The following is a 12,219-nucleotide window of genomic DNA, read 5'->3' as shown; positions in this document are numbered from 1 at the left end:
AGGTGAGCCAGGACCAGCCTCTCTAGGGTCGTCTTAATGTGTGAGTTCAGGACCACTGGACAATAGTCATTCAAGACTTTTGGTTGGCCATTCTTGGGTACTGGAATCACATATGAGCAGGATTTAACCATTGCTTTTGTTTTTTTTTAAAGCTCTGAACCTGACTGTCCACTGCTCTTATGGTTTATCTACCATCATTCATCCTATCTCCATGCTCAAAACAAGATCCTAGTTGTGAAATGCAGCACACACCACTTACTTATAATGTGGCTCCTGATGTGACCTTAGCTTTAAGGCTGTCATATTTGGCCCTGTGCCTTGTCCCACCCTATCTTGTCTTAAAGAAGTCTGAAATCTCTGCTTCAATTCCAGCCTCAAGCATTCCTGATTTTTATTATTCCATTTTTTGATTATGCCTTAAATTGCCAAAACCTTAAGTTCTGAAATTCTCTCCCAAACCCTTCTGACTCTCTTTCTCCCTCTTGTTACTCCTTTGAGATGCTCCTTAACATTTGTTGCTTTGATTGAGTTTTTGGTAACATACTAATATTGATTTCTTTATGTTTCTGTGATTCTCTTTGGGATGTTTTAATATACCGAATGATAAGTATAAGTAACTTTTAAAACAGTGCAATTGTATTCAAAGCAGGTCATGGAGATAAAAGCAATTTTCAACCAAAGATTAAAGGAATAATATTCAGTTAAAAGGAATTTGAAAAAATATGTGGCACTATAATTGAAGACTTTAGAGAAATATAACAAGTATATAAGGAAAGTTATGTGATAATGGTTACAGGAGATTAGTGAAAATTTTTGACAGAGCGATAACATTTCAGGTTAATGACCTGTAATTAGAAATGGAGATATGCAGAGATATAACTTGTTTTAATATGGAGAGAGGGACTGGGAGGAAAGAACAAATTGAAATGAGATGAAAGACAGAAGAAATTAAATGAGATGTTGGTCCAAGGCAAAGTGGATGGTGCTAGGACAAGTGAAGAAACTAAGATGGCCTAGGGGGGTATGAATGATAACAGCAGAATCATTATATGAATTTCTTGAATTTGGTGGTGAGGCTAGAAATCTGTAAGGCACTTAGTTATCAGATGCTGTGCTGTTCCTTGAATCTACTTTGAATTGAAGGAGTATAGCAATTTGAGGTCAGTGTTTCAGTAGGTGAGGGAATTGAAGTGAAAATTCAAGGTTATACTTATCTGGCCATTTTAATCCTTTCTGTAAGACTTTCATTTTTATATTCATCCTAATTAATATTTCACCATCATCTTTCTTAACCATAATGTCGACTCCATCTCCGTCTTTAATGGAGACGGTGACAACATTTAGGAAGCACGGTAGTGTAGTGGTTAGAACAATGCTTTACATCACAGATGATTCTGGTTCAATTCCAGCCACTACCTGTAAGGAGTTTGTATGTTCTTCTTGTGACCACGGGGTCTCCAGGTGTTCCAGTTTCCTCCCACAGTCCAAAGACTTGCCGGTTGGTAGGTTATGTGGTCATTGTAAATTGTCCCGTGATTAAGCTCAATTGAAATCGAGGATTGCTGGGTGGCATGCCTCAAAGGGCCAGAAGGGCCTATTTTGTGCTGTATCTCAATAAATAAATAGTATTTACAAAGAACCTTTCTTGCATCCTGTCTGTATATAGTACCCTTTTGTATCCCTCATAAGCCTCATCTTCCTTTAATCTTGCTGTTTATAAAATTCTTTGGATGCAATTTAATTTTATTTAACAGCTTGTTCCCATGTTCTCTTTTCCTAATTTCCCTTTAAATTTCACTACACTCTCCATGCATTTCTAGACATCCTCCAGAATCGGAGCATTTTGCGTGTTTATTTTTATTTTACCCTCTGTACAACCCGTTATCCTACAAGTTTAGTTTTGGAAAACCCATTATTTTCTTTGCTACCCTCCTTTCTTTGATATACAGTCTTTTTGAAAAATTTTAAGGTTTTTCTCAATTTTATTTGCCAATATTTTCATGCAGTCTCTTAGTTAATTTTATTTTCAATTTTAGCCCTTCTGTTTGCAAGGTTGTTACATTGTTCAGTTTTTGGAATCCATTATTCACTTCCCTTTTTTTAAAAAAAACCTTTTCCACACTGAACAGCGTAGGATTGAATGTCATTGTTTCTGAAAAGGTAATCAATCAATTTGTCTTTTGTTCCCCGGTTTGAAGGAAACTGCATTCTGAGCAGTGGACAGTGTTGTACTAAGTTTAAAGTATTAGACTCAGTTGTTCAGCATTGAAATAGGCTTTTCACCCAACTCATCCAAACTGACAAAAATGTCTAACTGAGCTAGTCCTCTATTGCCTGTGTTCGATCCATTTCCTTCAGGCTGTTCTGTCTGTGTACCTATCCAAATGTATTGTATACGTTGTAATTATGCCATGTCTACCAGTTTCTTTTGCTGCTCATTCCATAAACCACCATCGTGTGTGGAAAAGTTGTCCCATGCATCCCTTTTAAATCTCCCCTCTTATCTTAAATCTATGCCCTAGGACATAGTGCATGTGTTCAGTCCTTAACCCTCCATATATCTATCCAAATACTACCAAAATGTTCCAGTTGTACCCACCTTGACCATGTCCTCTGACAGAGCATTCCAGGTACTCACTAATCTCTGTATAAAGAATCTACCTCCTCAGGTCTCTTTTAAATCCCTTTCCTATTGTAACTGTCTCCTCTCATTTTGGACTCCTCAGTCCTGGGGAAAAGACTATGACTATCCTCCATATTCATACCCTCGATTTTATAATCTCTCATTCTCCGATGCTGCAAGAAATGAAGATCCAACATGGTCAACCTTTCCCTTTAACTCTAGTCCAGGCAGCATCCTCATAAACCTCTTCTGTATCCTCCCTAGCTTCATAATGTCTCTCCTGTAATAGGGTGACTAAAACTGTATCTAATACAATCTCACTAACAACTTGTGTAACTATAACATAATGTCCCTATTCCTAAACTTGATGTCCTGACTGATGAAGGTTGTCATGCTAAACATCTTCTTCACTATCCTGTCTACTTGAGCAGCCACTTTCGACAAACAGTGCACTTGTAGTCCCAGGTCCCTCTGTTCCACTACACTCCTTAGTACCCTGCCATTCACTGCATAGGACTGTCTTTGCATTGAATGTCTATAATGCATCCCCTCACACTTATCCAAGTTGAAATCTATTTGCCATTCCTCAGCCGATCTCCCTAACTGATTAAGATTTCTTCGTAGTTTATTTTAACCTCTTTCACAATCAACAAGACAACCTACTTTTGTCCCATCAGCAAACTCACTAATTATGTCATGTACATTTACATCCAAATCATTTACATAAATAATGAATAATAGATGTTCCAACAGTGACCCTTACAGGATGAAACAAATTTATTGAACATTGCTGTAACGTAGTGGATATTGATCAATTTAACTTGGCAGAGTGAATGATACAGTTGATAATAAACTTGTAATAAGCCAAATGTCTTCAAACTTTTCTTATTTATAGCATTTCTTTCTTAACAGGCTGGATGAATCATTAAATGGAAATTCAGAAACCTAGAGAGTCTGTTTTTTGTGGAAATCTACTGGATTACTTTATATCTAATATGGAAAGGACATTTTTAAAATAATAAGCACATGTAAACAAATAATGTGTTGGAGAATCTATACCGCTTTAAAGAAAATTTCTTTCCAGTGCACTCGTACCTCGTTCTATAACCATCGGTAAAGTGGCCATAGGTGGTGGGCTCAGTTTCTAATGCCTGTTCTGCTTGCTGATTAAAACAAAGGCATTACCGTCAGATGTGGCACCTCTGGGTTAGGGAAGAAATAATTTTGACTTGGATTCATATTCTGCACTACCAACAAGTAATTCCTGCTGGAAAATGCTCATTTGTGGAACGAGAGCAAGGACAGGATGGAACTACGTGAAGAACCTGAGAAATAGTGCGTAAAGTTGCTCACAAGAAGCAGATGTTGCTAATGGGTGTAACAATGCCAGGAGTGTCTCCTACTTTCACTGAACAACACCTAAAGATAGGAATATAGTATATATAAACAACATCAGAGTCAGCACAGAGTGTGCCTTGGAAAATATTTGGGACCGTTCCTTCCTGTATGAACTCAAAGTAGTTGAATGTCCTTTTTTTTTTCCTGTTTTATGAAAAGCTTATTGAGCAGAGCGTTAACAGCGCCCATCTAATACAGATTAAAGCCAGAAGATGTGTTAAACTTGCTTTTTGGTAACATATTAAAGACATAATAGAATAAACTTATAAGCCAGGGAGTGGGTTTCACTTTTTTGATGAATCACATATTAAATTAAATTGATATCTGTAATCTTTGATTTTCATTTAATACCAAAATACAATTGTCTCCCTTTTCATTGGGGTTTGAAACACTAATAATATTTGTAATGAGAAATTCCAGTTTTGAGAATGGAAAAGATGAGTGGGTTATTGGCTGAATGGTAACACTACCAGTACACCAGCCCCTGGATCAGAAAGTTGAGCCCAATCTATCTGTTAGCTCACACTACAGCAATATTTTCTAGTCAATCAGAAATACTTGTGTCTTTGTATACTGTGCCAAGACCAACATGTTCATGACATTAGTGCCGGTAGAGTTGAGTACCAAACTGGTGGTATATACTTTTTAAAAAAAAATAGTCGTCCATATTTTGAGTTTTTTTAAAAAAAAAGCGCTCAGGACTGAGAGACTCATTTATATATAGTTATTATATGGAAATATGTTGGGGAATGATTTCTAATCTTACTACATCAGTTTTCTTTTAAGCACAAAAGTTTTTTTTAACAGGAAACAAAGTGGCAGCGAGGCAAAACCCAATGCAAGTAAGAGTAGGGTTGATGAGAGAAAGTAGAAAACTGTCCTCTACCATCCTTGGACAATCAGAGAAACAAAAACAGACTGTAAATCAACCCCATTGATTTTAAATACACCATCCAGTATTATTATGGGTGATCTGAAACTGGCCCAGTATACTGGTCTAATTTTGCATTTGTTGCATCTTACCCCTTGAAATCCACTTCCTCAAAATGCCAAAATTCAGGAAGCTAAGAAGATAGACTGGGAAAAAGAAGACAGCATGGCAGTGTTAAGAATATGAGATTATCTCCTTCCTTCCCTAAGTATTTAGCTATGAATACATGCATGCAATTTCATCGTTATTGTTTGGATAATTCTTTCACTTTTACTAGCTGATTTTAAAATAAACATTTGTTATTGAAGCATTTTTTCACTTCAACACTGCACTGAGTCAGAAGGAACTGTATGTCAGTATGAAACTGTTATTGTATTGTCTTGGTGATAGAGATTCTCGTATATTGATAGATTAAGGATTCTTAAATTTGGAGTGTTAAACTGTAAATTGCTAATCCTTAAGTGTGAATGTTATCACTGTGTTCCCACAATCTTATTTAATTTGTTGGTGCCAATGTATTATAAAATACAAACAAACTCTACCTAAGCCAATGTGCCTTAGTGTTCTTGAGAAACATTTGCTTGTTTGTGCTCTGAATTTTTCAAACCTCGAACTGTAAACAACAGTATTTTACTTCAAAGTCATGTGCTTAATGCACAGTCTCCTGACATGGTCTGATTGAGTTTGTGTTCAGTTGTATTTGGCTTGGGTGAGCAGCTGAGGAAAAAGTTGAACACTGCCTGCAATGAAGAAGTCTAAGTAGGATGACTTTTAACATTGATAGTGGTGAGAAGCACAAACCTATTGGGATAAATTGCTGATTAAACTTGCCAAACAATTCAAGGCACATTTTTGCAAGGCAGCTGTACTTTTGCACATGGATTGTCATGAGCTGGGCTTGTGTGTTTTAACTGCTCCATTTTCTTCCAGTCACTAGAAGTTTGTGTTTGGCACCAGAACTACAGATGTTCATATTTATATCACATATATAAGAATTAAAATACTATTATATGAATGACAATCCAGTTTGAAATTATAGAATCTATAAATTATATAATAATTTATCAGTTTTGCAAATATTGCCTTTGCTTGCATGCCTACCTATTTGCTACAGCAGTTCTGATTAATAGAAACTTATGAAAGCAGTATCTGAGAATTGTATTAGTGATTGTAAGTGTATATCGGTGAGACCCGACATAGATTGGGAGACTGCTTCGCTGAGCACCTACACTCTGTCTGCCAGAAAAGTGGGATCTCCCAGTGGCCAACCATTTTAATTTCACTTCCCATTCCTATTCCAATTCCACTGTCGTGATGAAGGCACACTTAGGTTGGAGGAACAACACCTTTATATTCCATCTGGGTAACCTCCAAACTGATGGCATGAACATTGATTTCCTCAAGCTTCTGGTAATGCCACCCCCTCTCCTACCTTTGCCATTCCCTATCCCCTTTTCCCTCTCTCACCTTATCATCTTGCCCACCTATTGCCTCCTTCTGGTGCTCCTCCCCCTTTTATTTTTTCCATGGCCTTCTGTCCTCTTCTATCAGACTCCCCCTTCTCCTGCCCTGTATTTCCTTCACCAATCAACTTCCCAGATCTTTTTCATCCCTCTCCTATCACCTCGTATTTCTCTCTCCCCTCCCCACCACCTTTTAAATCTATTCCTCTGCTTTTTTTTTCCTCCAGTCCTGCTGAAGGATCTCAGCCCAAAATGTTGACTGTACTCTTTTCCATAGATGCTGCCTGGCCTGCTGAGTTCCTCCAGTGTTTTGTGTGTTGCTTTGATTTCCAGCATCTGCAGCTTTTCTCTTGTTTCTGAGAATTGTATCATTGCCTTTGACCACCATTCAATTTCCTGTCATCATGAGATACTCTAAGGTAACCTGTTGAGCATCACCTTCAATTTTATCAAGGAGTGCTGCCACAAGAAAGCAGCGCTGAGACACTAAACAAGAAATGCTGGAAATAGTCAGCATGCCAGGTAGCAGCTGTGAAAAGAGATCCAAGGCCATTCATTAGAACTGAGAGAGAAAATAATTTAGTTTCAGGTTCAGAAGATGAAAAGTGGATCGACGGCACAAAATGAATCCATTAGTCATAAAATACAGCACTCATTCAGACCCTTTGGCACAGTAAGTCCATGCCAAACACACTGCCCACCCAGCTAGTACCAATTTCCTGAGTTCAGCCAATATTTTAAGACCCGCTCCTCCACATAGCTATTCAAGTGTGTCAAAAGGTTCTTGGATTCGGCTCAGGCAGAAAGGCATAAACTCCAATTATTATCTACTTTGAAGTACAAACAATGTTTATTAGGATAGAACAGAGCAAGCATTAAAACACTTATCTTGGCATGTGTGGGGCCCCTCATTCAATCTGTGGTGCTGTTCCTGACCAGCCCATCAGTGAAGCCTTGAAGAACTACGCCCAAGCCCCTGACCACTGTACTTTTGTACCCTTTATGAAATGCTGCAGTAAGTGGACCAATACATTGGGTGGTTTTGATCTGGTACCAATCAGAACCAAGCACTTGTCACCACTCTTCATGAGTGCCACTCCTGTTTTCACTTAACTTTCATGTTCCTACGGTAATATTGCATTCTTACTGTTGTATTCCCATAATAGTAATCAAAGTTCTGTTATGTTAAAGGTGTGATATTTGACAAAAACAAAAATTAAACCTATACAATACAAAATGCTTATTAAATGATACTATTATACCTTCAACTTGTTCTATATACTCACACCCTCTGAGTGAAAGACATGCCCCAGAGGGTTCCTTTTAACTCTCCCTTCTCGCCATAAATCAATGCTGCCTAGTTTTAGACTCTCCTACTCTGGAAAAAAGACAATCAACACCTAACTTATCTGTGTCTTGCATAATTTTAACTTTTTCTATAAGGTCATCCTTCGTTCTCCTATAATCCAAGGAATACAGATCCAACAAGCCAAGCTCTCCCTATAACTAAGGCCCTCTAGTCCTGGCAATGTCCCCGTAAATACCTTCTGTACTCTTTCCAGTTTAACCACATTTTTCCTGTAACAGGATGATAAAAATGTATACAGTACTCCAAGTGTGGCCTCATTAACAACTTTTACAACTGCAACATAATGTCCCAATATATATAATCAGTATTCTTACTGCTAAAAACCACTATGGTGTAAACACCTTCCTCAGCAGCCTATCTAGCTGTGACACCACTTTCAATAAATTGTTCTCCATTACACTCCAAAGGACCCTACCATTCATACAGCAAGTTTATTTTTAACTCTTCGAAATGTATGACCTTGCATTCATCTGTACTGAAACCCATTTGGCATTTCTCAGCTCACTTCACTAATTGATTAAAATCTTTGTAATCTCCAGTAGCTTTTGCTATCAACAACACTATCATGTCATCTGCAGACTTTATTAATCAAGCCTTGCACATTTACATCTAAGTTATTTATATAAATATTAAATGACAAGGGACTCAATACCAAGCAATTTGCACACCACTAGTCACTCACTGGCTTTGATTCAGAAGTACAGTCTTCAACCACCAGCCTCTGCTTCTTTCCACTGAGCCAAATTTTGAATTTGCATAACCACCTTTCCCCGAATTCCATGGCACCTACCCTTGTAGATCTTTATCGAGTGGGACCTTGTTCAAAGTCTTGCTAAAGTCCAAATAGACAACATCGATTGCCCTCCCCGCATCTACCTTTTAGTTGCTTGGAATTGGTTTACTGCCCTGTTCATACCGATCAAATCATCACATCACTATGAGCAAGAACAAGTTAAACGATACTGGCAGTGCAGGTAAACATAATGTAAGATCATAACAAGGGAGATTGTGAAATTAAGAGCCAATGTTATACTATGGAACCACTTACTAGTATTATAGAAGCTGTCCTTGAGCCTGGTGATGTGTGTTTTCAGACTTTAGTATCTTCTGCACAAAGGAAATAGAATGTCCGGATGGTTGGGTCTGTGATTATGCTGGCTGCTTTACTGAGGCAGCAAGAAGCATAAACTGAGGGCATAGAGTGGAGGCTGGTTTTAAAATTCGCTAAAGGCTTCATTTAAGCATGGCTTTGCACACACAAAGCCATGCTGACTTCTCCTAATCAGGGCCAGTCTATCCAAATACTAGTAGACCCTGACCATCAGAATTTCCATCAGTAATTTCCCTACCTACTACTGATGTCAGGCTGATTGGCCTGTAGTTCTCTGACTTGTTCTTGCTACCCTTTTAAAGCACTGAACAACAGTACCAATTTCTAGTCAATGGGAACTTCAGTGGTTAACAATGAAGGAAATACCTCCACAAGGGCCTCTGCAGTTTCATCCCTAGCCTCCCACACTGATGCACTTGGTTAGGCCCTGGGGATTTTTCACCTGTACAGCTGCAAATACCTTCTCCGTGGAACGTTATCCAAAACATCTCCAGTTTCTTATTTTTGAGCCACCATGACATTATCTTCATTTAATCCTGGGGAGAAATATTCATTAACACCCCACCCATTTCCTGCAGCTCTGGTCATGGGCATTCCTGCTGATCTTGAATGGGACCTACTCGCTCCATGGTCCCCCTTTTACTCTTTTTAATATTGCTGTAAAACCTCTTGGAATTTTCCTTAAATCCTTTCTTTGTCCTGTCTACTGCAGACCAAATGGGCTAATGTGGCACTTAGAGGCAGATTGTTTAGTTAACTGTGTTAATGTGTTGATAATATCAGGAATATTATTGACATAGTTGGACGTGCCCAGCAGATTAGACTGTACAAGTGGAGAGGGAGAAAAATCTCAATCAAAATCACAATGGATGACTAAAAGTAATAATCAGTTCTGATACAGAGACAGCAAGTTCCTGAAATTGAAGGATTTGAATTTACTTGTGATCATGGATGGGTGGAATTTCATGTGGGATAAATTAGCAAATTATACAGATTAATAGCAAAGTAATTTGGTCTCACTCTATCACAGAAATTCCCTTTGCCTTTTCCATTCTCCTTTCTCTGCAACCTAAAACTACATTATTCCCTCTCTTACCTACTCTCTTAAAACTGAAATGTTAACTGTTTCACTTTCCATGATGCTGCCTGAGTTAGAGTTTTTCCTGTAACTTCTAGATTAGTCTGAATTCTTAGATTGTTTTCTTTGGAACTGAGAAGGCTGAAGGAAGATTAAATTTAAATATTTAAATTGATGGAATAGGTTCTTATTTCTCACGGCACAGTTGGACACAGGTTTAAGCTGAATGGTAGAAGGATTAGAAGGTAGAAACATAGAAAATAGGTGCAGGAGTAGGCCATTCAGCCCTTCAAGCCTGCACCACCATTTATTATGATCATGGCTGATCATCCAACTCAGAACCCTGCCCCAGCCTTCCCTCCATACCCCCTGACCCCTGTAGCCACAAGGGCCATATCTAACTCCCTCTTAAATATAGCCAATGAACTGGCCTCAACTGTTTCCTGTGGCAGAGAATTCCACAGATTCACCACTCTCTGTGTGAAGAAGTTTTTCCTAATCTCGGTCCTAAAAGACTTCCCCTCTATCCTCAAACTGTGGCCCCTCGTTCTGGACTTCCCCAACATCGGGAACAATCTTCCTGCATCTAGCCTGTCCAATCCCTTTAGGATCTTATACGTTTCAATCAGATCCCCCCTCAATCTTCTAAATTCCAACGAGTACAAGCCCAGTTCATCCAGTCTTTCTTCATATGAAAGTCCCAGGAATCAATCTGGTGAAACTTCTTTGTACTCCCTCTATGGCAAGGATGTCTTTCCTCAGATTAGGGGACCAAAACTGCACACAATACTCCAGGTGTGGTCTCACCAAGGCCTTGTACAACTGCAGTAGTACCTCCCTGCTCCTGTACTCGAATCCTCTCGCTATAAATGCCAGCATACCATTCGCCTTTTTCACCGCCTGCTGTACCTGCATGCCCACTTTCAATGACTGGTGTATAATGACACCCAGGTCTCGTTGCACCTCCCCTTTTCCTAATCGGCCACCATTCAGATAATAATCTGTTTTCCTATTTTTGCCACCAAAGTGGATAACTTCACATTTATCCACATTAAATTGCATCTGCCATGAATTTGCCCACTCACCCAACCTATCCAAGTCACCCTGCATCCTCTTAGCATCCTCCTCACAGCTAACACTGCCACCCAGCTTCGTGTCATCCACAAACTTGGAGATGCTGCATTTAATTCCCTCATCCAAGTCATTAATATATATTGTAAACAACTGGGGTCCCAGCACTGAGCCTTGCGGTACCCCACTAGTCACCGCCTGCCATTCTGAAAAGGTCCCGTTTATTCCCACTCTTTGCTTCCTGTCTGCTAACCAACTCTCCACCCACACCAATACCTTACCCCCAATACCGTGTGCTTTAAGTTTGCACACTAATCTCCTGTGTGGGACCTTGTCAAAAGCCTTCTGAAAATCCAAATATACCACATCCACTGGTTCTCTCCTATCCACTCTACTAGTTACATCCTCAAAAAATTCTATGAGATTCGTCAGACATGATTTTCCTTTCACAAATCCATGCTGACTTTGTCCGATCATTTCACCGCTTTCCAAATGCTTGATAACTGACTCCAGCAGTTTCCCCACCACCGACGTTAGGCTAACCGGTCTATAATTCCCTAGTTTCTCTCTCCCTCCTTTTTTAAAAAGTGGAGTTACATTAGCCACCCTCCAATCCTCAGGAACTAGTCCAGAATCTAACGAGTTTTGAAAAATTATCACTAATGCATCCACTATTTCTTGGGCTACTTCCTTAAGCACCCTGGGATGCAGACCATATGGCCCTGGGGATTTATCTGCCTTCAATCCCTTCAATTTACCTAAGACCACTTCCCTACTAACATGTATTTCGCTCAGTTCCTCCATCTCACTGGACCCTCTGTCCCCTACTATTTCTGGAAGATTATTTATGTCCTCCTTAGTGAAGACAGAACCAAAGTAATTATTCAATTGGTCTGCCATGTCCTTGCTCCCCATAATCAATTCACCTATTTCTGTCTGCAGGGGACCTACATTTGTCTTTACCAGTCTTTTCCTTTTTACATATCTATAAAAGCTTTTACAGTCCGTTTTTATGTTTCCTGCCAGTTTTCTCTCATAATCTTTTTTCCCCTTCCTAATTAAGCCCTTTGTCCTCCTCTGCTGAACTCTGAATTTCTCCCAGTCCTCAGGTGAGCCACTTTCTCTGGCTAATTTGTATGCTTCTTCTTTGGAATTGATACTATCCCTAATTTCTC

At 39.2% G+C, this 12,219-nt stretch overlaps 1 protein-coding gene across 3 annotated transcripts in view; it reads left to right on the top strand.

Moving 5' to 3' along the window:
- Positions 1–5,498, top strand: part of bnipl (BCL2 interacting protein like) — a 74,461-nt gene extending 68,963 nt beyond the window's left edge. For all 3 annotated transcript variants that reach the window (XM_072238322.1, XM_072238315.1, XM_072238329.1), the window contains one exon: positions 3,536–5,498. In XM_072238322.1, the coding sequence (XP_072094423.1) occupies positions 3,536–3,572 (37 nt within the window). In that variant the 3' untranslated portion in view covers positions 3,573–5,498. The remainder of the gene's footprint in view (positions 1–3,535) is intronic.
- Positions 5,499–12,219: the final 6,721 nt, after the last annotated feature.

Source organism: Mobula birostris, chromosome 2 (assembly GCF_030028105.1).
Source record: "Mobula birostris isolate sMobBir1 chromosome 2, sMobBir1.hap1, whole genome shotgun sequence".
In the NCBI taxonomy this organism is placed as follows: domain Eukaryota; kingdom Metazoa; phylum Chordata; class Chondrichthyes; order Myliobatiformes; family Myliobatidae; genus Mobula; species Mobula birostris.
This window is presented reverse-complemented; position numbering and strand designations above follow the sequence as displayed.